The sequence below is a fragment of the Oncorhynchus nerka genome, linkage group LG10 (genome assembly GCF_034236695.1).
Source record: "Oncorhynchus nerka isolate Pitt River linkage group LG10, Oner_Uvic_2.0, whole genome shotgun sequence".
Classification (NCBI taxonomy): domain Eukaryota; kingdom Metazoa; phylum Chordata; class Actinopteri; order Salmoniformes; family Salmonidae; genus Oncorhynchus; species Oncorhynchus nerka.
In genome coordinates, this window is record NC_088405.1 from 91,282,076 (window position 1) to 91,309,619 (window position 27,544).

Sequence of the window (27,544 nt, forward strand, 5' to 3'; positions counted from 1 at the left end):
TTAGGGTCGTTGTCCTGTTGGAAGGTGAACCTTCACTCCAGTCTGAGGTCCTGAGTGCTCTGGAGCAGGTTTTCATCAAGGATCTCTCTGTACTTTGCTCTGTTCATCTTTCCCTCAATCCTGATTAGTCTCCCAGTCCCTGCCGCTGAAAAACGTCCCCACAGCATGATGCTGCCACCACCAAGCTTCACCGTAGGGATGGTGCCAGGTTTCCTCCAGACGTGATGCTTGGCATTCAGGCCGAAGAGTTCAATCTTTCATCAACCAGAATATCTTGTTTCTCATGGTCGGTCTGGGAGTCTTTGGTGCCTTTTGGAAAACTCCAAGGAGGCTTTCATGTGTCTTCTACTGAGGAGTGGCTTCCGTCTGGCCACTCTGCCATAAAGGCCTGACTAGTGGAGTGCTGTAGAGATGGTTGCCCTTCTGGAAGGTTCTCCCGTCTCCACAGAGGAACTCTGGAGCTCTGTCAGAGTGACCATCGGGATCTTGGTCACCTCCCTGACCAAGGCCCTTCTCCCCCAATTGCTCAGTTTGGCCAGGCGACCAGTCTTGGTGGTTCCAAACTTCTTCCATTTAAGAATTATGGAGGCCACTGTGTTCTTGGGGACCTTCAATGCTGCAGACATTTTTTGGTACCCTTCCCCAGATCTGTGCCTCGACACAATCCTGTCTCGGAGCTCTACGGACAATTTCTTCGACCTCACGGCTTGGTTTTGCTCTGACATGCACTGTCAATTGTGGGACCTTATATATAGACAGGTGTGTGTCTTTCCAAATCAAATTATGCAAACATTTCTAAAAACCTGTTTTCGCTTTGTCTTTATGGGGTATTGTGCGTAGATTGATGAGAAAAAATATTATTTAATACATTTTAGAATAAGGCTGTAACGTAACAAAATGTGGAAAAAGTGAAGGTGCTTGAATACTTTCTGAATCCACTGTATATAGGTCAGCAGCCTCTAAGGTGCAGGGTTGAGTAACCGGGTGGTAACCGGCTAGTGACTAAGTTCAAGACAGGATACTGGGTGGAGCTAGTGATGGCTATTTAACAGTCTGATGGCCTTGAGATAGAAGCTGCTTTTCAGCCTCTCTGTCACAGCTGTGATGCACCTGTACTGACCTCGCCTTCTGGATGATAGCGGGGTGAACAGGCAGTGGCTCGGGTGGTGATGATGCACCTGTACTGACCTCGCCTTCTGGATGATACCGGGGTGAACAGGCAGTGGCTCGGGTGGTGATGATGCACCTGTACTGACCTCGCCTTCTGGATGATACCGGGGTGAACAGGCAGTGGCTCGGGTGGTGATGATGCACCTGTACTGACCTCGCCTTCTGGATGATAACGGGGTGAACAGGTAGTGGCTTGGGTGGTGATGATGCACCTGTACTGACCTCGCCTTCTGGATGATAGCGGGGTGAACAGGCAGTGGCTCGGGTGGTGATGATGCACCTGTTCTGACCTCGCCTTCTGGATGATAGCGGGGTGAACAGGCAGTGGCTCGGGTGGTGATGATGTACCTGTACTGACCTCGCCTTCTGGATGATAACGGGGTGAACAGGCAGTGGCTCGGGTGGTGATGATGCACCTGTACTGACCTCGCCTTCTGGATGATAGCGGGGTGAACAGGCAGTGGCTCGGGTGGTGATGATGCACCTGTACTGACCTCGCCTTCTGGATGATAACGGGGTGAACAGGCAGTGGCTCGGGTGGCGATGATGCACCTGTACTGACCTCGCCTTCTGGATGATACCGGGGTGAACAGGCAGTGGCTCGGGTGGTGATGATGCACCTGTTCTGACCTCGCCTTCTGGATGATAGCGGGGTGAACAGGCAGTGGCTCGGGTGGTGATGATGCACCTGTACTGACCTCGCCTTCTGGATGATAGCGGGGTGAACAGGCAGTGGCTCGGGTGGTGATGATGCACCTGTACTGACCTCGCCTTCTGGATGATAGCGGGGTGAACAGGTAGTGGCTCGGGTGGTGATGATGTACCTGTACTGACCTCGCCTTCTGGATGATAGCGGGGTGAACAGGCAGTGGCTCGGGTGGTGATGATGTACCTGTACTGACCTCGCCTTCTGGATGATAGCGGGGTGAACAGGCAGTGGCTCGGGTGGTGATGATGTACCTGTACTGACCTCGCCTTCTGGATGATAACGGGGTGAACAGGTAGTGGCTCGGGTGGTGATGATACACCTGTACTGACCTCGCCTTCTGGATGATACCGGGTGAACAGGCAGTGGCTCGGGTGTTTGATGTCCTTGATGATCTTTTTGGCCTTCCTGTGACATCGGGTGCTAGAGGTGTCCTGGAGGGCAGGCAGTGTGCGCCCGGTGATGCATTGTTCAGACCGCACCACCCTCTGGAGAGCCTTGTGGTTGCGGGCGGTGTAGCTGCCGTACCAGGCGGTGATACAGCCCGACAGAATGCTCTCAGTTGTACTTTTGTGAGGGTCTCAGCTGGGTTAAAGATATGTGGTGTTTTTGGTAACAAGGCAATGTTTGTTAAATTTACAGAAGGCAGAAAAATGGTTCCAAAACTAAATAGAAGTGTTGATATTACCTGGCAGGGGTCTTTACTTCAACATTTATTGTGTTTTGATACATTTCTAAAATTTATTTTATAAAGTTTTCTGGTTGATGTTTTCTAAGACCCCTTTTCCATCTGTTTGACCAGAAATCAAATGTAAAATGGTTGAGAAGTGTGTGTGTGTGTGTGTGTGTGTGTGTACCTTAATTTCCAAAGAACAGCTTTTAATTAGACACAGAATTTGACATGCTGCTATGAACTTCACGTTGGTGCTCATTGGTCATTTTTACATGGAAACAACCTAAATTAGCTACACCACCCACAGGATCTCCCAGGCTGGCACACTTCCCAGAGATGTCCGAGCAGAGGGCGCAGGGGATTGGGCGTCTGGGCGAGTGGGGTGTAGGGCTGGAGGTTTGAGGGTGTTGCATGGGAATGCAAGTGGCGAGGCGAGCGGGCCAGGCCCCTCTCTGGTCCTGGCAGTAGGGGTTCAGACAGACTAGTGACCCCTAGAGACCCCGGGGCTGTGGAGTTGTGATTACACCCCACACCACTCCAATAACACACACATCCTACAGCACCGCTAGGCCTGCTCCTGCTCCTGCTCCTGTTCCTGTTCCTGCTCCTGCTCCTGCTCCTGCTCCTGCTCCTGTTCCTGTTCCTGCTCCTGCTCCTGCTCCTGTTCCTGCTCCTGCTCCTGTTCCTGCTCCTGCTCCTGCTCCTGCTCCCATTTCTCTTTCCTCAAACACATACAGTATGTCTATGCTCTCTAGTGAGAGGTGATGATCACACACGTCTATATTGTTTAGCAGCAGAAATACAGGTTTTTATTATTTTGTTAGGCTCCATTTCCTTGTTTTTCAAGAGGAAGGAAACCAACCATTCTCTGTGGAAACAATCTGCTGCCCTTTTTAAACGTCTCCTCAATGAATTAGAGATTCAATCTGCTGACTATGAGAAAAGAAGTCAGCATTCATTAGCTACACGTACAGTTTCTCTAAAGTGACACTCAAATGACAAGATCACAAGTCTTTAAAAAAAACAACCAGAGCAGTGAGGCTGATTCATGTGAAGCTCTCTGTTATGTCTGAGTGTTGAGGCTGATTCATGTGAAGCTCTCTGTTATGTCTGAGTGTTGAGGCTGATTCATGTGAAGCTCTCTGTTATGTCTGAGTGTTGAGGCTGATTCATGTGAAGCTCTCTGTTATGTCTGAGTGTTGAGGCTGATTCATGTGAAGCTCTCTGTTATGTCTGAGTGTTGAGGCTGATTCATGTGAAGCTCTCTGTTATGTCTGAGTGTTGAGGCTGATTCATGTGAAGCTCTCTGTTATGTCTGAGTGTTGAGGCTGATTCATGTGAAGCTCTCTGTTATGTCTGAGTGTTGAGGCTGATTCATGTGAAGCTCTCTGTTATGTCTGAGTGTTGAGGCTGATTCATGTGAAGCTCTCTGTTATGTCTGAGTGTTGAGGCTAGTCATGTGAAGCTCTCTGTTATGTCTGAGTGTTGAGGCTGATTCATGTGAAGCTCTCTGTTATGTCTGAGTGTTGAGGCTGATTCATGTGAAGCTCTCTGTTATGTCTGAGTGTTGAGGCTGATTCATGTGAAGCTCTCTGTTATGTCTGAGTGTTGAGGCTGATTCATGTGAAGCTCTCTGTTATGTCTGAGTGTTGAGGCTGATTCATGTGAAGCTCTCTGTTATGTCTGAGTGTTGAGGCTGATTCATGTGAAGCTCTCTGTTATGTCTGAGTGTTGAGGCTGATTCATGTGAAGCTCTCTGTTATGTCTGAGTGTTGAGGCTGATTCATGTGAAGCTCTCTGTTATGTCTGAGTGTTGAGGCTGATTCATGTGAAGCTCTCTGTTATGTCTGAGTGTTGAGGCTGATTCATGTGAAGCTCTCTGTTATGTCTGAGTGTTGAGGCTGATTCATGTGAAGCTCTCTGTTATGTCTGAGTGTTGAGGCTGATTCATGTGAAGCTCGCTGTTATGTCTGAGTGTTGAGGCTGATTCATGTGAAGCTCTCTGTTATGTCTGAGTGTTGAGGCTGATTCATGTGAAGCTCTCTGTTATGTCTGAGTGTTGAGGCTGATTCATGTGAAGCTCTCTGTTATGTCTGAGTGTTGAGGCTGATTCATGTGAAGCTCTCTGTTATGTCTGAGTGTTGAGGCTGATTCATGTGAAGCTCTCTGTTATGTCTGAGTGTTGAGGCTGATTCATGTGAAGCTCTCTGTTATGTCTGAGTGTTGAGGCTGATTCATGTGAAGCTCTCTGTTATGTCTGAGTGTTGAGGCTGATTCATGTGAAGCTCTCTGTTATTTCTGAGTGTTGAGGCTGATTCATGTGAAGCTCTCTGTTATGTCTGAGTGTTGAGGCTGATTCATGTGAAGCTCTCTGTTATGTCTGAGTGTTGAGGCTAGTTATGTGAAGCTCTCTGTTATGTCTGAGTGTTGAGGCTGATTCATGTGAAGCTCTCTGTTATGTCTGAGTGTTGAGGCTGATTCATGTGAAGCTCTCTGTTATGTCTGAGTGTTGAGGCTAGTCACGTGACGTGCTGTACTGCTGTGAGTGCGTTGGCAGGCATTTTGCTCAGTTCAGTCGGTGGCTCTCTGGGGTCTCCACGGTTTCCTAGTGTGTCCAGCTGTAGCCATGAGGACGTGTCAATGTGGTGAGCAGAGAGGGAGACGGAGAGAGGCAGAAGAGTCAAGGTCAGTGGATCAGCCTGACCCCCCCCCGGATATCCCCTCTGGAGGGAAGAACCCAACCCAACACTATTGAATGGAAACCTTTTACTGACTGACTATGCATGCATTGAGACTTCCATTGTGGTTTCCTTGATATCATCCAGTGACGTCATTTAAGCTGTAAAACATTATCCTAAATGTAAATCAACTAGGTGAATACTTTTGTTCAATGAAGGTTTCAACATGAAATATCCTTTTTATATAAAAAACATTTTTTTACACATTTATTTACTATGTCAGTATGTATTTGTTGTCAATGTTTCGGTGTCAAACTGGTGGCAGCTGTGAAGGTCAATAGTTGGAAGAGTTGCAGAGTTAATTGTAAATAATACCATTGTTTATTAGTTGCTTTTTTTCATTAATTAGGCTATTTTCTCTTGAACTGTATGGTCTATCTACTAGAAACTCATGAACCATCTGGTCTATCTACTAGAAACTCATGAACCGTATGGTCTATCTACTAGAAACTCATGAACCGTCTGGTCTATCTACTAGAAACTCATGAACCATCTGGTCTATCTACTAGAAACTCATGAACCATCTGGTCTATCTACTAGAAACTCATGTACACGGATAGAAAAAATGAATACTATATATATATATGAATAAATTGCTTAAGTGACTCAAGATTATCAAAGTTATGATAGCTTTTCTGTTAATGACCAAAATTACTGACGATTCTAGTAACATCGGTAAACTACCGGTAGGTTTACAATCGTACTAGAGACCCAACCCTGAGAAGTGGAACCCCTCAAAGACAAGTAGATGAAATTTAAAGATTGTGTGTGACGTCTCAGATGGGCAGAGAGACTGACTGACAGAGAGACTGACTGACAGAGAGACTGGCTGACAGAGAGACTGGCTGACAGAGAGACTGGCTGACAGAGAGACTGACTGACAGAGAGACTGACTGACAGAGAGACTGACTGACTGAGAGACTGACTGACTGAGAGCGACAAAGTAGAGCGAGTAGAGGAGTGGAGGGTGTAACAGCAGGAGAGTAAATTCTTTGAGCCCGGCCCACTAGATACCACAATACCAGGGTAGGAGCGAGCGAGGGAGTGAGTTAAATGACTGTGTGTTGAGAGCTCTGCAATCATCCAGAGACGAGCACAGCTGATGTGTGGATTACCACAGCATTTCTCACTGGAGCTGTTTTTGGGAAATGGTGGGCTTTCTTCTTCTTCAGCTGTTGAAGCCGGTAAGCAACCAAATCGACTGCATGCTTGTATTATACTGTCTTGGCAGCCTCTCTCTTAGTGGTCTGTGTGGGTTGTGTTTGTCCTCGTCTCTCAGGACTGTAACATTTGAATTGGAGATGGATGTCCGTGTAGATCATGTGATTATTCTTATGGTTGGTTCTACTGAGTACTGGATCTCCACTTCCTGACGATGTGTGGATGTTTTCTCAATTATCTCTGAAAGTTGACTACTTTTCAGACAGTTATGTTTTGACAGGGCCAGTTCATTTCCGTTCCTTGATATTCAGAGAGGGGATTTGTTATTACAGAGATGTTTATTGTGACCGACCGCCTCGTTTCGGTCTTGTGTAGCAAAAATAAATTTACATTTTTTTTTTTACATTGGATAAAAGTAGATTCAAAGCTAGAAAATGGTATATCATACACAGCAGTTGAGGAACACATGGGAAAGTAGTTCAGCTTTGAAAATTGATAAACTTTTACGAAAATGGCTCTTGAATGTTTTGGGACACCTACTGGAGAGCTCTTCTTTGTCTACACCTATTAAGTATTGTTCACACCTTCTTAAGCCTTAGCCCCATCCATGTCTTTAAGGATACACGTGAGGTCATGTGCTAAACAGTGAGTATGGTAGTGTACAACCAAAGATTTCAAGACTCGAGACTGGTTTCTACTATGTCTATCGACATGTCTGTATACAGTTGTCGCAATGACATCATGAACATTCTATTGTCGTTCCGACATCAAACTTGTCATTGTTGTTATGAAAGAGTATAAAGACAGCAGCACGGTGGTCCAAAACAGCATAAATGGTGTATTTCAATACCAATAAACCTATTAGTTTAAACATGTATTTAGTGTTTGTCAATCGTAACAACCCAGGCAACTAAAAGCAACTTTCTAAAGAATGTTTTTGGTTAGTTTCTAGCTTGTTAGAAGGTGTAAACGGTACAATGAAATGGTTACTTGCATAGTGGAGTCTTTTGTTAAGACATGTAGCTAGCAAGCTAAACAATGAACCATAATCCTAACTCCTGACGTTACTACCCTCCATGTATCTACAGTTAGCTAAAGCTAACCATCTAGCTAGGTTCAATTTTAGCTAGCTAGCTAACATTAGGCTAGAACTAGCAATACAAATTTCTTTGAGATAAGGATGACATCACACACATAATGCTAGTGAGCCAGCCAGCTAATGTTAGCTAGCTAACAGTACGCTTTTACTTGCAATAAATTACTTTCTGGCTAAATTAGAAACATATCATATCTGAAAATGTAGCCAGCTAGACTCTCTTACCCATATACATGGATGAAAGCTTCTCCCTCTGTCACGGTTACCCTTAGCTTGAAGATGTAATCCAGTCAGGTGTTCTATACAACAGCCTTCTGTGTTCTCTTTTTCGACTCCCTCCGCATTTGCAATCAAATGCCTCCTTAGCTATCATATTGTGAAGAGCCTTAGCAACAGTTGTGCAGTTCGTCGTGATATCTTTCAAAAAAGCTGTATAGAAAGGATTACCTACACATACTAAGCCGCTCATGGTATAGACAGAAGCGTGCTACATGGCAGACCAATCTGAACTCATCTCTCGGCATGTCCAGCCCATCCATTATCTCAGCCAATCATGGCTAGTGCAAAGGTTCCTGTCTTTTTCCTGACCTGTCACTGATACGACTGTTCCAATAAGCTGACCAGGAAACCTGACTTTCAGACTGATCCCTGACCTGTCACTGATACGACTGTTCCAATAAGCTGACCAGGAAACCTGACTTTCAGACTGATCCCTGACCTGTCACTGATATGACTGTTCCAATAAGCTGACCAGGAAACCTGACTTTCAGACTGATCCCTGACCTGTCACTGAGACGACTGTTCCAATAAGCTGACCAGGAAACCTGACTTTCTGACCAGCCCAGACGTTGCGGCACCTCACTTCTAAACAACTCTAACTGGACTGTATTCAGAGGGTTGTGAAGTCATCTGAAATCACAGTGGCTGTGCTGAACTTGTTTACTCTTGTTTGATAGGTAAGGGTTGTATGGTGTTATTACAGAGTAACTTCTGCAACAAAAGCAAGATGCCAAGACAGCAGACATTTTCCAATGGGATTCTGAGAGGTCATGACTGTGCCAACATAACCTTACAGTTAGCCTTGTTTCTACATGAAGACCTCTGCTCACAAAGCACTTCAGGTCTACTCTTTGAAGCTGATCAGTTTGTTGCTGTGGGTAGAGAAATAAAACACTTAGACCGACAGGTTGTTTGATCTGCTATGAGCAGAGATAGAGACAACAACCTTCAGCACTAAAAGCTACAAAAACAGGCCCATATTCTACTGAAAACTTGTGACCAAGAAAAACATATCTCACTTCCAGAGACGTCAAAGAAAAACAGGTAGGCCTGAGATTACTGCCTACAAAGTCATCGGTGTCTCTTCCCTGTGTGTGTGTGTGTGTGTGTGTGTGTGTGTGTGTGTGTGTGTGTGTGTGTGTGTGTGTGTGTGTGTGTGTGTGTGTGTGATAGAGAGATGCTCCTCTCCAGGGGAGCCCCAGTGCCTGGTGGCACGGCAATCTCCTCTCAGCTCCAGGAATGACCCACTACAGATAAGATGAATCACTTATCACCAGGGGAGCTGTTAAATAGATGTTTCTGTGTAGTTAAATGGTCCTGTTATGGGTTTGAGGGTGCTATGCTGGGACCCTCTCATCACAATGCCAGGAAGATAGGTTGATACATCTCAAATCAAATGTTATTGGTCGCACACACATATTTAGCAAATGTTATTGGTCGCACACACATATTTAGCAAATGTTATTGGTCGCACACACATATTTAGCAAATGTTATTGGTCGCACACACATATTTAGCAGATGTTATTGGTCGCACACACATATTTAGCAGATGTTATTGGTCGCACACACATATTTAGCAGATGTTATTGGTCGCACACACATATTTAGCAGATGTTATTGGTCGCACACACATATTTAGCAGATGTTATTGGTCGCACACACATATTTAGCAGATGTTATTGGTCGCACACACATATTTAGCAGATGTTATTGGTCGCACACACATATTTAGCAGATGTTATTGGTCGCACACACATATTTAGCAGATGTTATTGGTCGCACACACATATTTAGCAGATGTTATTGGTCGCACACACATATTTAGCAGATGTTATTGGTCGCACACACATATTTAGCAGATGTTATTGGTCGCACACACATATTTAGCAGATGTTATTGGTCGCACACACATATTTAGCAGATGTTATTGGTCGCACACACATATTTAGCAGATGTTATTGGTCGCACACACATATTTAGCAGATGTTATTGGTCGCACACACATATTTAGCAGATGTTATTGGTCGCACACACATATTTAGCAGATGTTATTGGTCGCACACACATATTTAGCAGATGTTATTGGTCGCACACACATATTTAGCAGATGTTATTGCGGGTGTAGTGAAATGCTTGTGTTCCTAGCTCCAACAGTGCAGTAATATCTAACAATTAAGAGTTCGACACGTGGAAAACATCTTGAAATTGATATGTGGAAATTCATCCAAAATGTTGAGTTCCTTTCTTTGGACACTTGAGCTAAGGGTTGCTCTATTGCCCGGGGCAAGGGACCTGAACAGTTATGCAAGTTGAGTCTGAACGCAAAGAATTGCAGTGGTCTGGTCTTTCTGGTTCCTCCACTGTGTGTAGGTGAAAATACTTTCCATGTCCGGGCAGGTGATCATCAGGCTTCTTCAGGGCAACATAAACTACACCTGACTTACCCAATGGGAGAGAGCCATCCAGACCGTAATGTCAATACCTACTTCTGTTTTTGTGACAGGCTGATGAAACCCTATCGCACCTGTTTATTGCATTAAGCCGCCAGATACCACATTGTGATTATTTTGTCTGGGTTCGTCCAGACGCAGGCCAATACAACCAGATGTCTGAGGTTAGCTCCACCCATAACCACTTCTGTTGTCAGCGCAGTTGGCCCATGAATAGGGCCTCAGCATATTATGAAGCGGGCTTGATTGTTGAGTTGGAAAGCAATAGTTGTAATCGGTAATGAAATAACCCTTTATACTTGTCTTTTCTTACCAGTGCTGACTTTGCTGATAGTTACTTGGAGGAAAAATGTTGCTCTCTGTGATATATAGTTGTCTCGCCCAGTTATCTAAGTCCATCTGCTAAATGACTAAAATGTAAAAGTAATGAGTCTTACCATCATCGTTGATAGATTTGCTCAGTAATTGACATCATATTGTACAATCGCTTTAAACTGTCGCTCATTGTTTCAGACGTGACCTGTGACTTGTGTTGTTCTTCTTCTCTCCCCGCAGCGATGGAGCACCTGGTGAGTGAGCTGAACATGCTGCTGAAGCTGCTGGACCAGGAGAGTGTGAGCAGGGCCACAACGGAGAAGATGAGCACAGTCCGGAGCCTGCTGGGGCAGCTGCAGCCATCAGGTACGGGTGTGTGTGTGTGTGTGTGTGTGTGTGTGTGTGTGTGTGTGTGTGTGTGTGAGAGAGAGAGGGCACGGAGAGTGTGTTTTTTAAATATGTTTTCACATTCTCTTCTCTGTTAAAGTGAATGGATCAGACTTCATATACATGAACACTTCTCTTTACGGAAATGGCACCAGCTTTGTGGAATCCCTGTTTGAGGAATTCGGTGAGTTAAATACCATATCTGTGTTATTTCATGTAGAAGAATAATGACTTTCTAGACGATGCTAATATAGAGTAAACAATTATATGATCAGTCATTCTTTAGTGATGTGTATATTACATTGTCCCAACAGACCTGGATGAGTTCAGACCCTCCCCAGAAGAACTAAAGGAACCGATTGAGGAGGAGGAACCGGTTGAGGAGGAAACCCCCAAAATACCGCCCTCAAAAGTGAGAGCCTTTTTGACAGTACTGTATAAATACATCAGAACTTTGTCTATAACACTTTTGTTTATTGAATTTCTCCTAACGTTAATTCCCCCAGAGTCCCACTGACACCCCACCTCCTCTGCCAACCACCCCTCCCCCAGAGGACTATTATGAGGAGGCAGTGCCCCTGGATCCAGGCACGGCGACCCAATACATCACCGCCAACATCACCAAAAACAGTGAGTAGTCAGTCACACGTCCTCCCTGCCGTCGCCTATTCATAACCACCCCAACTCACTGTCCATACACGGTGCACAACACAGGAGAATTGAGGGGAGTAGAGGCTCATAGATTACTATGAGCTGTAATGGAGGGAATGGAACCATATCAAACGCATGTGTTTGTGTCAATACCATTCCGTTCATTACTATGAGCCTGTCCTCATTAGTTAAGGGGCCATCAGCCTACTGTGATACACACTCTTACTGTTGGGTTATCTCTGATCTGTGTCCTCTGTCCCCTGCTTCCTTCTAGTCAGCGCAAGTCCCCCAAATTCCATTGAAGATGCATATTATGAGGATGCTGACAATAATTACCCCACCACCCAAATCAATGGCCCGCACAAGAACTCATGTGAGTATGAATGAAATCATAGCACCCGGTTGAGATGAATGTGTACTTGATGCTACTACATCTGTATGTTTCGAGGGGAGGAGGAACCACCTTATCTGTTATCCTTGGTTGTTCTCCAGACGCTGATTCAGACGCGCTGAGCAGCTCCTATGAATCGTATGATGAGGAGGATGAGGAGGCGAAGGGCCAGGACAGGACTAGTCAGAGGTGGCAGTCAGAGGAGAACTCTGTGGGCCCCATGAAGGACTGTCGTATCTGTGCCTTTTTGCTGCGCAAGAAACGCTTCGGCCAATGGGCCAAACAGTTGACGGTCGTCCGTGACAACAGATTACAGGTAGAGCCTTTAGTATTAAAGGTTTATTACACATCAGGCCTGATCTAATTGAGACACATTTAGATATTAGGAGTGATCTGCAGTAAAGTATTTTACAGTCAGTTGTAAATATATAAAATAAATAAACAACAGTTTATCCGTGTGTTCCTCTGCAGTGCTACAAGAGCATTAAAGACAGAAGCCCACACATTGAGCTGCCGCTGAACCTGTGTAACGTCATCTACATTCCCAAAGAGGCGCGCCGCAAGAAGCACGAGCTGCGTTTCTCCCTGCCTGGTGGCGAGGCCTTGGTGCTGGCTGTCCAGAGCAAGGAGCAGGCGGAACGATGGCTCAAGGTGATCCGGGAAGTGGCCAGTCAAGCCACCAGCAGTGAAGGATTAGAGGGCTCATCCTCTCCTATGATCCAGAGGAAGATGGAGCTGGACAAGGTGGGTCTCCCCTCAGTAACCCTGCTAGATACCATACTCAGTCTATAGGCCTGTAACCCAACACAGCCTTCTGTGTCTGCACTGCACAGACCGTATGGGCCCCTTATCCTGTTTCACTCCAACTGACTCAGACAACCTGGAACTGGTGTTTTCACAAGCTATGTTTCACATACTGCACATAACCATGCTGCAGTAAATAACCAGACAGAATGAAAGCAGTTCAGTAAATAACCAAACAGAATGAAAGCAGTTCAGTAAATAACCAGACAGAATGAAAGCAGTTCAGTAAATAACCAGACAGAATGAAAGCAGTTCAGGAAATAACCAGACAGAATGAAAGCAATTCAGTAAATAACCAGACAGAATGAAAGCAGTTCAGTAAATAACCAGACATAATGAAAGCAGTTCAGTAAATAACCAGACAGAATGAAAGCAGTTCAGTAAATAACCAGACAGAATGAAAGCAGTTCAGTAAATAACCAGACAGAATGAAAGCAGTTCAGTAAATAACCAGACAGGACAGACGTCCACCCTGTTTGACCCCCCCCACCCCACCTTCTAATGTACCTGTATCAGTTCATTGATAGTGTGTTTACTCCGTGTCAACACTCAATCAGAGGAGGGGTTGATGCTCTAATGTTGCCTTCTGACTGTTAAAAACAGCTGACTGAATAGTCTAGTAATCAGCAACTGAAACTCCACATAGAGGAAAACAGAGCCATTCTATTATAGCCTAAATGTATGGCTGTGGACAGAGGCACATACACAGTGTGTATGTCCTAGCTGGAAATCTTTCTTGTGTGTGTGTGTGTGTGTGTGTGTGTGTGTGTGTGTGTGTGTGTGTGTGTGTGTGTGTGTGTGTGTCCACTAACCTAATTGCGCCCCCTCTCTTCTCTCTAGTTACTAGGAGCTGACAAGCACACTGTACTGTTGGTTGACAAGCACACCTCTGACTCTGACAGCGTGGCCACAGGTGACAACCTGCCCTCTGGTCAGCTCCGTGACAACTGTGAAGGTTAGGCCCCAATCTGCCTCAACATACCTGAACTTCCCTGGGTGTCTGGTTCCTGCTGTTCTACTGTAGCTTTGTGTTTTACTAGTCTGCATTCTGAGATTCAAAAGACCACTTTTAGATACGTCATTTTGTTACATTCTAGAACCCTTTTTAAGCTGAGGCACAGGCCCAAGCAGATTGAAATGAAACACTGTGTAGGACAGTGGCTTTGCCAACCTTAAGACAGAGGAAAACATAGGGAAGGAGAAAGTAGCGTGATCTATGTTCCTGAGTCAGAAGAAGGGGTCAAAGTTTGGATGTTTTAACTAAAGCAGATAAAAGACAAAGGAAGTGTGGCCCGGAGCAGAACCATCCTTCCTGCCCTCTTCCTGCCTTTGTCTCACAATGACATCATAGGACACACGTAGACAAGGCAGAGAGGTAGCGAACCGGGGTGACAGAGCCCAAAACAAAAATTTTAGAAGCACTGAACTACATTTGCCTATATTGTTCGATTGCCAATACAGTGTGCCACATTGGAACATGAGCCTCCAGTAAATGGCTAACTAAAACAGGACCTTTCAGACACACAATAAATGATCTAGTAAATGACTCTTTTGTAAACGACTCTGCTGACGCCGGTGTGTTTCTGTTTAGGGAAGGGGAAGAGGGGGGCGTTTTCAGAGCTGACGGGGTCTATGAGCAGAGCGGCTGGACGGAAGATCACCAGGATCATCAGTTTCTCTAAGAAGAAGCCTCCTCTCCCAGGAGACGCTCCGTCCTCCTACCACCATGACGACAACCCCCGCTGTGGTGAGCACCCCGCATCCATGTCATACATATGTATATTTTTTTAACCCCTTTTTCGTGGTATCCAATTGGAGTCTTGTCTCATCGCTGCAACTCCCGTACGGACTTGGGAGAGGTGAAGGTCGAGAGCCGTGAATCCTCCGAAACACAACCAAACCAAGGCTCACTGCTTCTTGACACAATGCCCACTTAAGCTGGAAGCCAGCCACACCAATGTGTCGGAGGAAACACTGTACACCTGGCGACCGTGTCAGCGTGCACTGTGCTCGGCCCGTCACAGGAGTCGCTAGTGCACGATGGGACAAGGACATCCCTGCCGGCCAAACCCTCCCCTAACCAGGACGACGGTGGGCCAATTGTGCACCGCCCCATAGGTGTCCCAGGTCGCGGCCGGCTGCGACAGAGCCTGGACTCGAACCCAGAATCTCTAGTGGCACAGCTAGCACTGTGATGCAATGCCTTAGACCACGGCACCACTCGGGAGGCGATCCACGTCATATATGACATGTTCATCCCACAGTCATGTCTCTGGTATTTACTATGTTGCTGCTTGTCTGTTGGCTTCCCACCTTTTAAAAGCTGTTATTTTCATCTCTACTGCTCCGTGTAATTACCTTTTTTCTGGAAAGTATTGATGTGTTCCTGTCCTCAGGTTACCTAAATCTACTGCTGAGCCAGTGTTGGAGGGAGAGATGGTGCTGTGTGAGGAGTGGAACACTGTACCTTCACAAAGACCGGGGCGACCTGGGTACTCACGTAAGAGCTGTGGTCCTCCATGGGGCTGAGGTCATACCTGGAGTAGGGCCCAATCACCCCTTCGCCTTCCGCATCCTGCAAGGAGGCAACGAGGTGGCTGCCTTGGAGGTATGTTTGTGCGTGTATATGTAGCCCAATGTCCCCTGTCCCTTGACCAGTCTCTCCGGTCCGTCTCGTGGGTTCTAAGTCCCCTTTGGGATCAGTGCCATGTGGTGTCTCTGTGTGTCCAACAGGCCAGCTGTTCAGAAGAGATGGGCCGCTGGCTGGGGGTTCTGCTGGCAGAGTCTGGCTGTGCCACCAGCCCTGAGGCTTTGCACTATGACTATGTGGACGTGGACACCATCACTAGCATCACAGACGCAGCAAGACACTCCTTCCTGTGAGTCTGAGGCTGGGGTCATTTCCAAATGCTTAAAGGGCTTTATATTTTAAGGGGAGTACATTTATAATGCCAGATGGTCATAGGGATAAATGCTTGACTCTTTTGAAATGCTGAATCGGTTTGACTATTTGGAGGTTTTCATCAGGGTACCAACATTTTACCACCGGTATTTTGACAATTCTACCAGGGTCTTTCTGCACAGTATGGTTGTTATGACAATGCTAGCCTCTTCCTGTTCTATAGATGGGCTACCTCCTCCAGCAGCGCCTCGACAGACTCCAGAACGTATGACGAGGTTCCTTATGAGAGCATATTGGTGAGGAGATACGAATACTAAACATGTTTTAACTTGTTGACACATCATAATGACAAACTTTAATTTCATTTTGAAAGTGGGAAAGCTCCACACCCTTATTTTTTTTTGTGGGAAAGAAACCACATTTCAAGAAAAACAGGTTAACCAAACCCTATTGGCTGAACATGAGACACCAGTATACCAGCAACCTCTGAACTGTAGCAAAAACCCAGGCTTCCTTTGGTTGAGATTCACATCTAAGGAATCCCCAGCTCTGTGTTCACACCCATAACTGTAGATGGAATCCTAAGGATCCAGTTGATGAATTATCTGTTCCTATATACTCCCATATCTCCCCACAGAGTCAGGGAGTAGGAGTCAAAGGGATTTTAATTCTACAGCATTCTGAAGGCCTGATGAATGCCGATAGGCTCCTCTGTGGGTATGTGGGAGGGTATAGACGACACTCCAGGGATGTGCTCTGAAAGTAGCTCATCGGAACTCTGAGTTGTGTGTGGGACAGATCGAAATGTACTGGGGGAAGGGTGGTCCAAAGTAGGGGAGGGTTGGTCCAAAGTAGGGGAGGGTTGTGTGTTTTTCTTTATTGTGCACAGGAGGGTAGTGCGTTTTTTTTCCCCCCTACTGGTTCACATTCGTTCTTCTGCTCGTATTTTCACTATTAACAACGACTTGACTGACTTTTGATATCACACTAAAGTTTAGAAATGTTTCTGAAGGTTTGCTATGGCTATTATTAAGCTTTAGCTACTACAGGCCTATGCTATGAAGGCAGTGCGCCCTGACGCTCCAACTGACTCCAACAGTCTGTTTCAGCCTTACCAGAGTTAATCCTATAATATAATGCTTATCTTTACACAAAATATTCAGATGGAAAATGAACAAATTACCCTCCTTCTGTATAGGAGATGCAGTAGCCATCTGACATTAAGGAAATGCATGTCGGTGTCGTAGCATGTCGGTGTCGTAGCATGTCGGTGTCGTAGCATGTCGGTGTCGTAGCATGTCGGTGTCGTAGCATGTCGGTGTCGTAGCATGTCGGTGTCGTAGCATGTCGATGCCGTAGCATGTCGATGCCGTAGCATGTCGGTGTTGTAGCATGTCAGGGTCGTAGCATGTGAGGGTCGTAGCATGTCGGTGTCGTAGCATGTCGGTGTCGTAGCATGTCGGTGTCGTAGCATGTCGGTGTCGTAGCATGTCGATGCCGTAGCATGTCGGTGTCGTAGCATGTCAGGGTCGTAGCATGTCGGTGTCGTAGCATGTCGATGTCGTAGCATGTCGGTGTCGTAGCATGTCGGTGTCGTAGCATGTCGGTGTCGTAGCATGTCGGTGTCGTAGCATGTCGGTGTCGTAGCATGTCAGGGTCGTAGTATGTCGGTGTCGTAGCATGTCGATGTCGTAGCATGTCGGTGTCGTAGCATGTCGGTGTCGTAGCATGTCGGTGTCGTAGCATGTCGGTGTCGTAGCATGCCACCGGCATATGTCTTCAGTAGTGTAAAGTACTTAAGTAAAAATACTACTTAAGTAGTTTTTGGGGGTATCTGTATTTTACTATTTATATTCTATTTATATTACTTTACTATTTATATTCTATTTATATTACTTTACTATTTATATTCTATTTATATTACTTTACTATTTATATTCTATTTATATTACTTTACTATTTATATTCTATTTATATTACTTTACTATTTATGTTCTATTTATATTACTTTACTATTTATGTTCTATTTATATTACTTTACTATTTATATTCTATTTATATTACTTTACTATTTATATTCTATTTATATTACTTTACTATTTATATTCTATTTATATTACTTTACTATTTATATTCTATTTATATTACTTTACTATTTATATTCTATTTATATTACTTTACTATTTATATTCTATTTATATTACTTTACTATTTATATTCTATTTATATTACTTTACTATTTATGTTCTATTTATATTACTTTACTATTTATGTTCTATTTATATTACTTTACTATTTATGTTCTATTTATATTACTTTACTATTTATATTCTATTTATATTACTTTACCATTTATAATGTTTGTCTTTTACTCCATACATTTTCTGAAAACGGAATGTACTAGTTACATTTTGAATGCTTAGCAGGACAGGACAATGGTCCAATTCACACACTTATCAAGAGAGCATCCCTGGTCATCTATTGCCTCAAATGCTTCATTTGTAAATTATGTCGGGGTGTACCCCTGGCTAAAAAAAACAAGAATATCGTGCCATCTGGTTTGCTTAATATAAGGAATTTGCAATGATGTATACTTTTGACACTTAAGTATATTTTAGCAATTACATTTACTTTTGATACTTAAGTATATTTAAAACCAAATACTTGGACTTTTATTCAAACTTTTACTGGGTGACTTTCACTTGAGTCATTTTCTAAGGTATGTCGACTTTCAATCAAGTATGATAATCATGTACTTTTCCACCACTGTCTCTCTATCTCTCTGGTGTTAGGCCTATGCTTCTCTTCCTTTATTTATACAGTACCAGTCAAACGTTTGGACACACCTACTCATTCAAGGGTTTTCTTTATTTTTTACTATTTTCTACATTGTAGAATAGTACTATGAACTATGAAATAACACATGAAATCATGTAGTAACCAAAAAAAGTGTTTAACTTCTTGCGTTGAGCCATCCCGGATCCGGTATCGTGACTACAGCCTCAAGCTCATTACCATAACGCAACGTTAACTATTCATGAAAATCGCAAATTAAATGAAATTAATCTATTTGCTCTCAAGCTTAGCCTTTTGTTAACAACACTGTCATCTCAGATTTTCAAAATATGCTTCTCAACCATTGCAAAACAAGCATTTGTGTAACAGTATTGATAGCTAGCGTAGCATTTAGCGTAGCATTTAGCGTTAGCATTCAGCAGGCAACATTTTCACAAAAACCAGAAAAGCATTCAAATAAAATCATTTGCCTTTGAAGAACTTCGGATGTTTTCAATGAGGAGACTCTCAGATAGCAAATGTTCAGTTTTTCCTGAAAGATTATTTGTTTAGGACAAATCGCTCCGTTTTCTGCGTCACGTTTAGCTACGAAAAAAATCTGTATCCAGGATTGTGTAAATCTATCCGCAAGCTCATTAGCATAACACAACGTTAACTATTCATTAAAATCGCAAATGAAATGAAATGAATCTATTTGCTCTCAAGCTTAGCCTTTTGTTAACAACACTGTCATCTCAGATTTTCAAAATATGCTTTTGAACCATAGCTAAACAAGCATTTGTGTAACAGTATTGATAGCCTAGCATAGGATTATGCCTGTCTTTCAGCATGCAACATTTTCACAAAAACCAGAAAAGGATTCAAATAAAATCATTTACCTTTGAAGAACTTCAGATGTTTTCAATGAGGAGACTCTCAGTTAGATAGCAAATGTTCCGTTTTTACAAAAAATATTATTTGTGTCGACTAATCGCTCCGTTTTGTTCATCATGTTTGGGTAAGAAAAAATATATATATATATATTAAGTCATTAAAACGCGAACTTTTTTCCAAATTAACTCCATAATATCGACAGAAACATGGCAAACCGATGTTTAGAATCAATCCTCAAGGTGTTTTTCACATATCTATCGACGATAAAATCCTTCGTGGCAGTTGACTTTCTCTTCTGAAGAAATGGAACGCGCATGGACCTACAGATTACGCAATAATTTCGACACAGGACACCGGGCGGGACACCAGGTAAATGTAGTCTCTTATGGTCAATCTTCCAATGATATGCCTACAAACACGTCACAATGCTGCAGACACCTTGGAGAAACGACACAAAGGGCAGGCTCATTCCTGGCGCATTGACAGCCATATAAGGAGACATTGGAACACAGCGCCTTCAGAATCTGGGGCATTTCCAGTATGAAACTTCATCTTGGTTTCGCCTGTAGCATTAGTTCTGGGGCACTCACAGATAATATCTTTGCAGTTTTGGAAACGTCAGAGTTTTGTCTTTCCAAGGCTGTCAATTCCATGCATAGTCGAGCATCTTTTCGTGACAAAATATTGCGCTTAAAACGGGCACGTCTTTTTATCCAATAATGACATAGCGCCCCATAGGTTGAAGAGGTTAACAAATCAAAATATATTTTAGATTCTTCAAAGTCACCCTTTTCCTTCACTCTGTGGTCCAACTCATCCCAAAACATCTGTTGGGTTGAGGTCGGGTGATTGTGGAGGTCGGGTGATTGTGGAGGCCGGGTGATTGTGGAGGCCGGGTGATTGTGGAGGCCGGGTGATTGTGGAGGCCAGGTCATCTGATGCAGCACTCTCCTTCTTGGTAAAATAGCCTTTACACAGCCTGGAGGTGTGTTTGGTCATTGTCCTGTTGAAAAACAAATGATAGTCCCTTTAAGCTCAAACCAGATGGGATGGCGTATCGCAGCAGAATGCTGTAGTAGCCATGCTGGTTAAGTGTGCCTTGAATTCTAAATAAATAACAGACAGTGTCACCAGCAAATCACCGTCACTCCTCCTCCTCCTCCTCCTCCTCCATGCTTCACGGTGGGAACCACACATGGTGAGATCATCCGTTCACCTACTCTGCAATTCACAAAGACACAGCGGTTGGAACAAAAAACACAAATTTGGACTCATCAGACCAAAGGACAGATTTCTACCTGTCTAATGTCCATTGTTTGTGTTTCTTGGCCCAAGCAAGTCTCTTCTTATTATTGGTGTCCTTTAGTAGTGGTTTCTTTTCAGCAGTTTGACCATGAAGGCCTGATTCACGCATTCTCCTCTGAACAGTTGATGTTGAGATGTGTCAGTTACTTTAACTCTGTGAAGCATTTATTTGGGCTGCAGTCTGGGGCTGGTAACTCTAATGAACTTATCCTCTGCAGCAGAGGTAACTCTGGGTCTTCCTTTCCTGTCCTCATGAGACCCAGGTTTTTGCGACTGCACTTGAAGAAACTTTCAAAGTTCTTGACATTTTCCACATTGGCTGACCTTCAAGTAATGATGGACTGTTGTTTCTCTTTGCTTATTTGAGCAGTTCTTGCCATAATATGGACTTTTTACCAAATAGGGCTATCTTCTGTATAACACCTCCTACCTTGTCACAACACAACTGATTGGCTCAAACGCATTAAGAAGGAAAGAACTTCTTCAAATGAACTTTTAACAAGGCACACCTGTTAATTGAAATGCATTCCTGGTGACTACCTCATGAAGGTGGTTGAGAGAATGCCAAGAGTGTGCAAAGCTTTCAACAAGGCCAAGGGTGGCTACTTTGAAGAATCTCAAATGTATAATATATAACACTTTTTTGGTTACTACATGATTCCATATGTGTTTCAGTTTTGATGTCTTCACTATTATTCTACAATGTAGAAAAAAGTAAAGATAAAGAAAAACCCTTGAATGAGCAGGTATGTCCAAACTTTTGACTGGTGAAAAGTGTATGCGTAAAGTATTCAGACCCCTTCACTTTTTCCACATTGTTACAATACATCCTTATTCTAAAATTGAAAAATAAAAATGTTTTTTCCCCCTCATTAATCTACACATAATACCCCATAATGACAAAGCAAAAACTTTTGTTTTAGACACTTTTGCAAATTTATTACAAAGAAAAAACTGATATCACATTTACAGAAGTATTCAGACCCACTCAGTACTTTGTTGAAGCACCTTTGGCAGCGATTACAGCCTTGAGTCTTCTTGGGTATGATGCTTGAAGCTTGGCACACCTGTATTTGGGGAGTTTATTCCATTCTTCTCAGCAGATCTTCTCAAGCTCTGTCAGGTTGGATGGGGAGTGTTGCTGCACAGTTATTTTCAGGTCTCTCCAGAGATGTTCGATCAGGTTCAAATCCGGGCTCTGGCTGGGCCAGAGACATTCAGAGACTTGTCCTGAAGCCACTCCTGCGATGTCTTGGCTGTGTGCTTAGGGTCGTTGTCCTGTTGGAAGGTGAACCTTCGCTCTAGTCTGAGGTCCTGAGTGCTCTGGAGCAGGTTTCCATCAAGGACCCCTCTGTACTTTGCCCTGTTCATCTTTCCCTCGATCCTGACTGGTCTCCCAGTCCCTGCCCCTGAAAATTAGTTTCATAGCAAAGGTCTGAATACTTATGTAAATAAGGTATTTATGTTTTTATTTTTTTATATACGTTTGCAAAAATGTGTAAAAACCTGTTTTCGTTCATCATTATGGCTTATTATGTGTAGATTGAGGACATGTAATTAATTTCAGAATAAGGCTGTAACGTAACAAAATATGTAAAAAGTGAAGGGGACCAAACTTTCCGAATGCACTGTTTCTCTCATACAGTAGGCACCTAAGCCTAATTTGGCCAACATCACTCGTTTATTGATGGCACTGTCTGCGCCATGTTGGATCTGAATGCATATGGATGTCCATAACATTTCTCAAATGTCGGGTAAATTAAAATCTTACCTATCAACTTGTCTGGCGCAAAATTTTCATAAAGTAAACTCTGAAATGGCAGATTTTTATGAAGATTTTAGAATATTTTTAAAATTGTATTTATGTATTTCACCTTTATTTAACCAGGTAGGCTAGTTGAGAACAAGTTCTCATTTGCAACTGCGACCTGGCCAAGATAAAGCATAGCAGTTCGACACACACAGCAACACAGAGTTACACATGGAATGAACAAAACATACAGTCAATAATACAATAGAAACAAAAGGAAAACAAAGTCTATATACAGTGAGTGCAAATAAGGTCAAATAAGGGAGTTAAGGCAATAAATAGGCCATGGTGGCGAAGTAATTACAATATGGCAATTAAACACTGGAATGGTAGATGTGCAAAAGACGGGTGTGCAAGTAGAAATACTGTGGTGCAAAAGGAGCAAAATAAATAAATACAGTATGGGGATGAGGTAGATAGATGGGCTGTATACAGATGGGCTATAAAACAGGTGCAGTGATCTGTGAGCTGCTCTGACAGTTTGTTCTTAAAGCTAGTGAGGGAGATGGGAATCTTCAGCTTCAGTGATTTTTGCAGTTCGTTCCAGTCAGTGGCAGCAGAGAACTGGAAGGAAAGGCGACCAGAGGAGGAATTAGCTTTGGGGGTGACCAGTGAGATATACCTGCTGGAGCGTGTGCTACGAGTGGGTGCTGCTATGGTGACCAGCGAGCTGAGATAGGGCGGGGCTTTACCTAGCAGAGACTTGTACATATAAATAACCTGTCTGCTTAATTACGGCAACTCATACAAACAAGGATGTCTATTTGAATCCTGTTACATATTTATGTAAATTTAAAAAAGAAATAGAGACCACAATGGAAATAAGTCCCGACTTTATTGTACAATCCCGGTCTCTTAAAAAAAATCTTTGTGTATAATTTTTTTTTTTTAAACTGACAACTAAAATCAATCCAAACTGTTTAGCGGCCAATTGATGAAAGGAAATAGAAATCTGTTACAAAACACAAATGTTTAATGACATTCTGAGATTGTCAAGCCAAGCCTTCGATACTGGGCAAACCTACAAGGTAGGGAGGGGTGTATTTTCTGTTTGTCCAGATAGATTATGTCAATGTATTATGTTGTTGAAAACGGAAACCGAAGACTGCATGCTCTGTTTATTGGTTGTGTGGTGCATTGGCACAGAAACCTGTTGGTGGAAAATGTGTTGCGTAGGTTCTATATAATTGTAGATATGGCATCCAAATGTTGAAAATCATTGTCTGCAGACGACTCTGATTGTAGTATACTGGAACAGGCAGGGAGGGGGAGCTCATCGGTGGTGGTTTGGTGAATCTTCTGGCCCGTAGACCTGCGTGGAAATTGATTGTACCACAAAAGTCGATATCCACATTTTTAAACACACGGTCGCTACAGTTATTGTTATTTTTGAGTACATTTACTTTAAAGTCCAAGATGAGGGTCATGCGAGGGGGAAAAAGTACAGAGTACAGAGATCTCACACAGCCCTGACGTGTTTGGGAAAACTCATGACTCTCTGAGGGGAAATATGAATCATATCCAACTGTGTGTCAAGGCTTTTCTTTACTTCCCAAAATGTGTCTAAATCCAACTTTCACTATTTGACTGTAATACTTTGTGATACATTTCTCAAATTCCACTTTACTCAACTTGAAGTGGTTAGTTTATTTAACTTGTGGTCTAGTTTCTCAAACAGTACGTTTTGCAATACCACACATTAAATACCACACATTAGTGAGAGTTCATCTGTTGTATTACTCTCTCCTCCCTCATCTCTATCTCCTTCCTCTTCCCTTCTCTGCTATGCCATTGCCTGGTCTACCCTGGACTTCCCTTTCCTGCTCTACCTTACCCTTTCCTGCTCTACATTACCCTTTCCTGCTCTACTTTACCCTTTCCTGCTCTACCTTACCCTTTCCTGCTCTACCTTACCCTTTCCTGCTATACATTACCCTTTCCTGCTCTACCTTACCCTTTCCTGCTCTACCTTACCCTTTCCTGCTCTACCTTACCCTTTCCTGCTCTACCTTACCCTTTCCTATTCTACCTTACCCTTTCCTGCTCTACCTTACCCTTTCCTGCTCTACCTTAACCTTTCCTGCTCTACCTTACCCTTTCCTATTCTACCTTACCCTTTCCTGCTCTACCTTACCCTTTCCTATTCTACCTTACCCTTTCCTGCTCTACCTTACCCTTTCCTGCTCTACCTTATCCTTTCCTGCTCTACCTTACCCTTTCCTGCTCTACCTTACCCTTTCCTGCTCTACCTTACCCTTTCCTGCTCTACCTTACCCTTTCCTGCTCTACCTTACCCTTTCCTATTCTACCTTACCCTTTCCTGCTCTACCTTACCCTTTCCTGCTCTACATTGCCCTTTCCTGCTCTACCTTACCCTTTCCTATTCTACCTTACCCTTTCCTGCTCTACCTTACCCTTTCCTGCTCTACCTTACCCTTTCCTGCTCTACATTGCCCTTTCCTGCTCTACCTTACCCTTTCCTGCTCTACCTTACCCTTTCCTATTCTACCTTACCCTGTCCTGCTCTACCTTACCCTTTCCTGCTCTACCTTACCCTTTCCTGCTCTACCTTACCAATTCCTGCTCTACCTTACCCTTTCCTGCTCTACATTGTCCTTTCCTGCTCTACCTTACCCTTTCCTGCTCTACCTTACCCTTTCCTGCTCTACCTTACCCTTTCCTGCTCTACCTTACCCTTTCCTGCTCTACCTTACCCTTTCCTATTCTACCTTACCCTTTCCTGCTCTACCTTACCCTTTCCTGCTCTACATTGCCCTTTCCTGCTCTACCTTACCCTTTCCTGCTCTACCTTACCCTTTCCTGCTCTACATTGCCCTTTCCTGCTCTACCTTACCCATTCCTGCTCTACCTTACCCTTTCCTGCTCTACATTACCCTTTCCTGCTCTACCTTACCCTTTCCTGCTCTACCTTACCCTTTCCTATTCTACTTTACCCTTTCCTGCTCTACCTTACCCTTTCCTGCTCTACCTTACCCTTTCCTGCTCTACCTTACCAATTCCTGCTCTATCTTACCCTTTCCTGCTCTACCTTACCCTTTCCTGCTCTATCTTACCCTTTCCTGCTCTATCTTACCCTTTCCTGCTCTACCTTACCCTTTCCTACTTTACCCTTTTCTGCTCTACCTTACCCTTTCCTGCTCTATCTTACCCTTTCCTGCTCTACCTTACCAATTCCTGCTCTACCTTACCCTTTCCTGCTCTACCTTACCCTTTCCTGCTTACCCTTTCCTGCTCTACCTTACCCTTTCCTGCTCTACCTTACCCTTTCCTGCTCTACCTTACCCTTTCCTGCTCTACCTTACCCTTTCCTGCTCTACCTTACCAATTCCTGCTCTACCTTACCCTTTCCTGCTCTACCTTACCCTTTCCTGCTCTTCCCTCCACAGCAGCCAGAGGAGCAGGTGCCCAGACCAGGAGCTCAGGTGAAACACCACTCTTCTTTCCCTAGCAGCAGAGAGACTGAGAAGGTGGACTCCCTAGTCACCACAAAGAGACACTGCTCCAGTAAGTCTCCAGAAGGTCAGCCAAGACTGTGTGTGATGCTGGGAAGAGAGGGGGGAATTTGACATGATCCCATCTTTTCAGAGTATGCCTGAAATAAACCTATATTATTTAGAAATGTGACCACTCAGAATGTATTTTCGTTGTTTGTCTGCCTTAGATGCGAATCAGCATATATCAGGGAAGTATGGTAAAACACGAGCAGAGGGCGATGCCAGGAGGTACCTGAAGGAGAAAGACGAGATGGAGAAGAAGCGAGAGGTCCTCAAAAGTGCCCTGCTTGTGTTACGCAATGAGAGGAAAGAGGTGAAGGAACAACTGAAGGACGCTACAGGTAAGACAATAAAACACATTATTGTATTAACTATCCTTTAAAAAGTGGGCGGCAGGGTAGCCTAGTGGTTAGAATGTTGGACTAGCAACCGGAAGGTTGTGAGTTCAAACCCCGAGCTGACAAGGTACAAATCTGTCGTTCTGCCCCTGAACAGGCAGTTAACCCACTGTTCCCAGGCCGTCATTGAAAATAAGAATGTGTTCTTAACTGACTTGCCTGGTTAAATAAAGGTAAAATAAAAAAAAAGATTGAGCATGTTTTTTTGTGTGTAGATTACTGGCGCCACCTACAGCTTGGCCACAGAATAGGAATTCTTCACTCAGACTTATTGAGGTGTCATGTAACCGAACAAATGCGTGTTTGTGACTGTGGTCAGGTAAGCAGCAGAAGCAGCTGGAGAAGCGTTTTGCCCAGCTGGAGGAGAACTGCAGGGCGAAGGAGGGGGAGCGGGTGGACCTGGAGCTGCGTCTCACTGAGGTGAAGGAGAATCTAAAGAAGTCGCTGGCTGGAGGGGTGCTGGGGCCACCCACAGAGAGCAAACCCCCCAGAAAGGTGCCTGGCTGCTTTATCTCCTACTACATCACAAACAACTGTTTGAATTTCAGACCATGTTTTATTCTCTTTTAGAGTTTTTACCCAGATATTCTCAACTTTGTCCAGGCCCAGATCAGTAAAGTGGATCATCTATACAGCGAGGCATCCATGCCAGTAAACTGTGCTGCTGAGATGAGGAAGCGTCCCCTATCCATCTATGCATCTAGCAGAGGGAATGTCATGCAGAAAGCCAAGGTAGACAGTCATTAAACAAGATCCAAGGCACCCATTGACCTGATGTACAGTTGAAGTCGGAATTTTACATACACTTAGGTTGGAGTCATTAAAACTCGTTTTTCAACCACTCCACAAATGTTTTGTTAATTAACAAACTATCGTTTTTGCAAGTCAGTTAGGACATCTACTTTGTGCATGACAAAAGTATTTTTTCCAACAATTGTTTACAGATTATTTCACTTATAATTCACTGTATCACAATTCCAGGAGGTCAGAAGTTCACATACACTAAGTTGACTTTGCCTTTAAACAGCTTGGAAAATCACAGAAAATGATGTCATGGCTTTAGAAGCTTCTGATAGGCTAATTGACATAATTTGAGTCAATTGTAGGTGTACCTGTGGATGT

At 43.8% G+C, this 27,544-nt stretch overlaps 1 protein-coding gene across 6 annotated transcripts in view; it reads left to right on the top strand.

Annotated features, from left to right (window-relative positions):
* Positions 1–27,544, top strand: part of afap1l1b (actin filament associated protein 1-like 1b) — a 43,631-nt gene that overhangs the window by 14,423 nt on the left and 1,664 nt on the right. For 2 of the 6 annotated variants that reach the window (XM_029646519.2, XM_029646521.2), the window contains exons 2-17: positions 10,831–10,956; positions 11,078–11,161; positions 11,292–11,389; positions 11,484–11,607; positions 11,903–12,001; positions 12,121–12,335; positions 12,491–12,763; positions 13,664–13,778; positions 14,415–14,570; positions 15,220–15,431; positions 15,557–15,702; positions 15,949–16,021; positions 25,917–26,049; positions 26,192–26,365; positions 26,742–26,917; positions 27,026–27,154. In XM_029646519.2, the coding sequence (XP_029502379.1) occupies positions 10,831–10,956; positions 11,078–11,161; positions 11,292–11,389; positions 11,484–11,607; positions 11,903–12,001; positions 12,121–12,335; positions 12,491–12,763; positions 13,664–13,778; positions 14,415–14,570; positions 15,220–15,431; positions 15,557–15,702; positions 15,949–16,021; positions 25,917–26,049; positions 26,192–26,365; positions 26,742–26,917; positions 27,026–27,154 (2,333 nt within the window). Of the gene's footprint in view, positions 1–6,312; positions 6,472–9,024; positions 10,295–10,830; positions 10,957–11,077; positions 11,162–11,291; positions 11,390–11,483; positions 11,608–11,902; positions 12,002–12,120; positions 12,336–12,490; positions 12,764–13,663; positions 13,779–14,414; positions 14,571–15,219; positions 15,432–15,556; positions 15,703–15,948; positions 16,022–25,916; positions 26,050–26,191; positions 26,366–26,741; positions 26,918–27,025; positions 27,155–27,544 lie in introns of those variants that run through there. The other 4 variants (XM_029646516.2, XM_029646517.2, XM_029646518.2 and 1 more) reach the window with 4 other exon arrangements.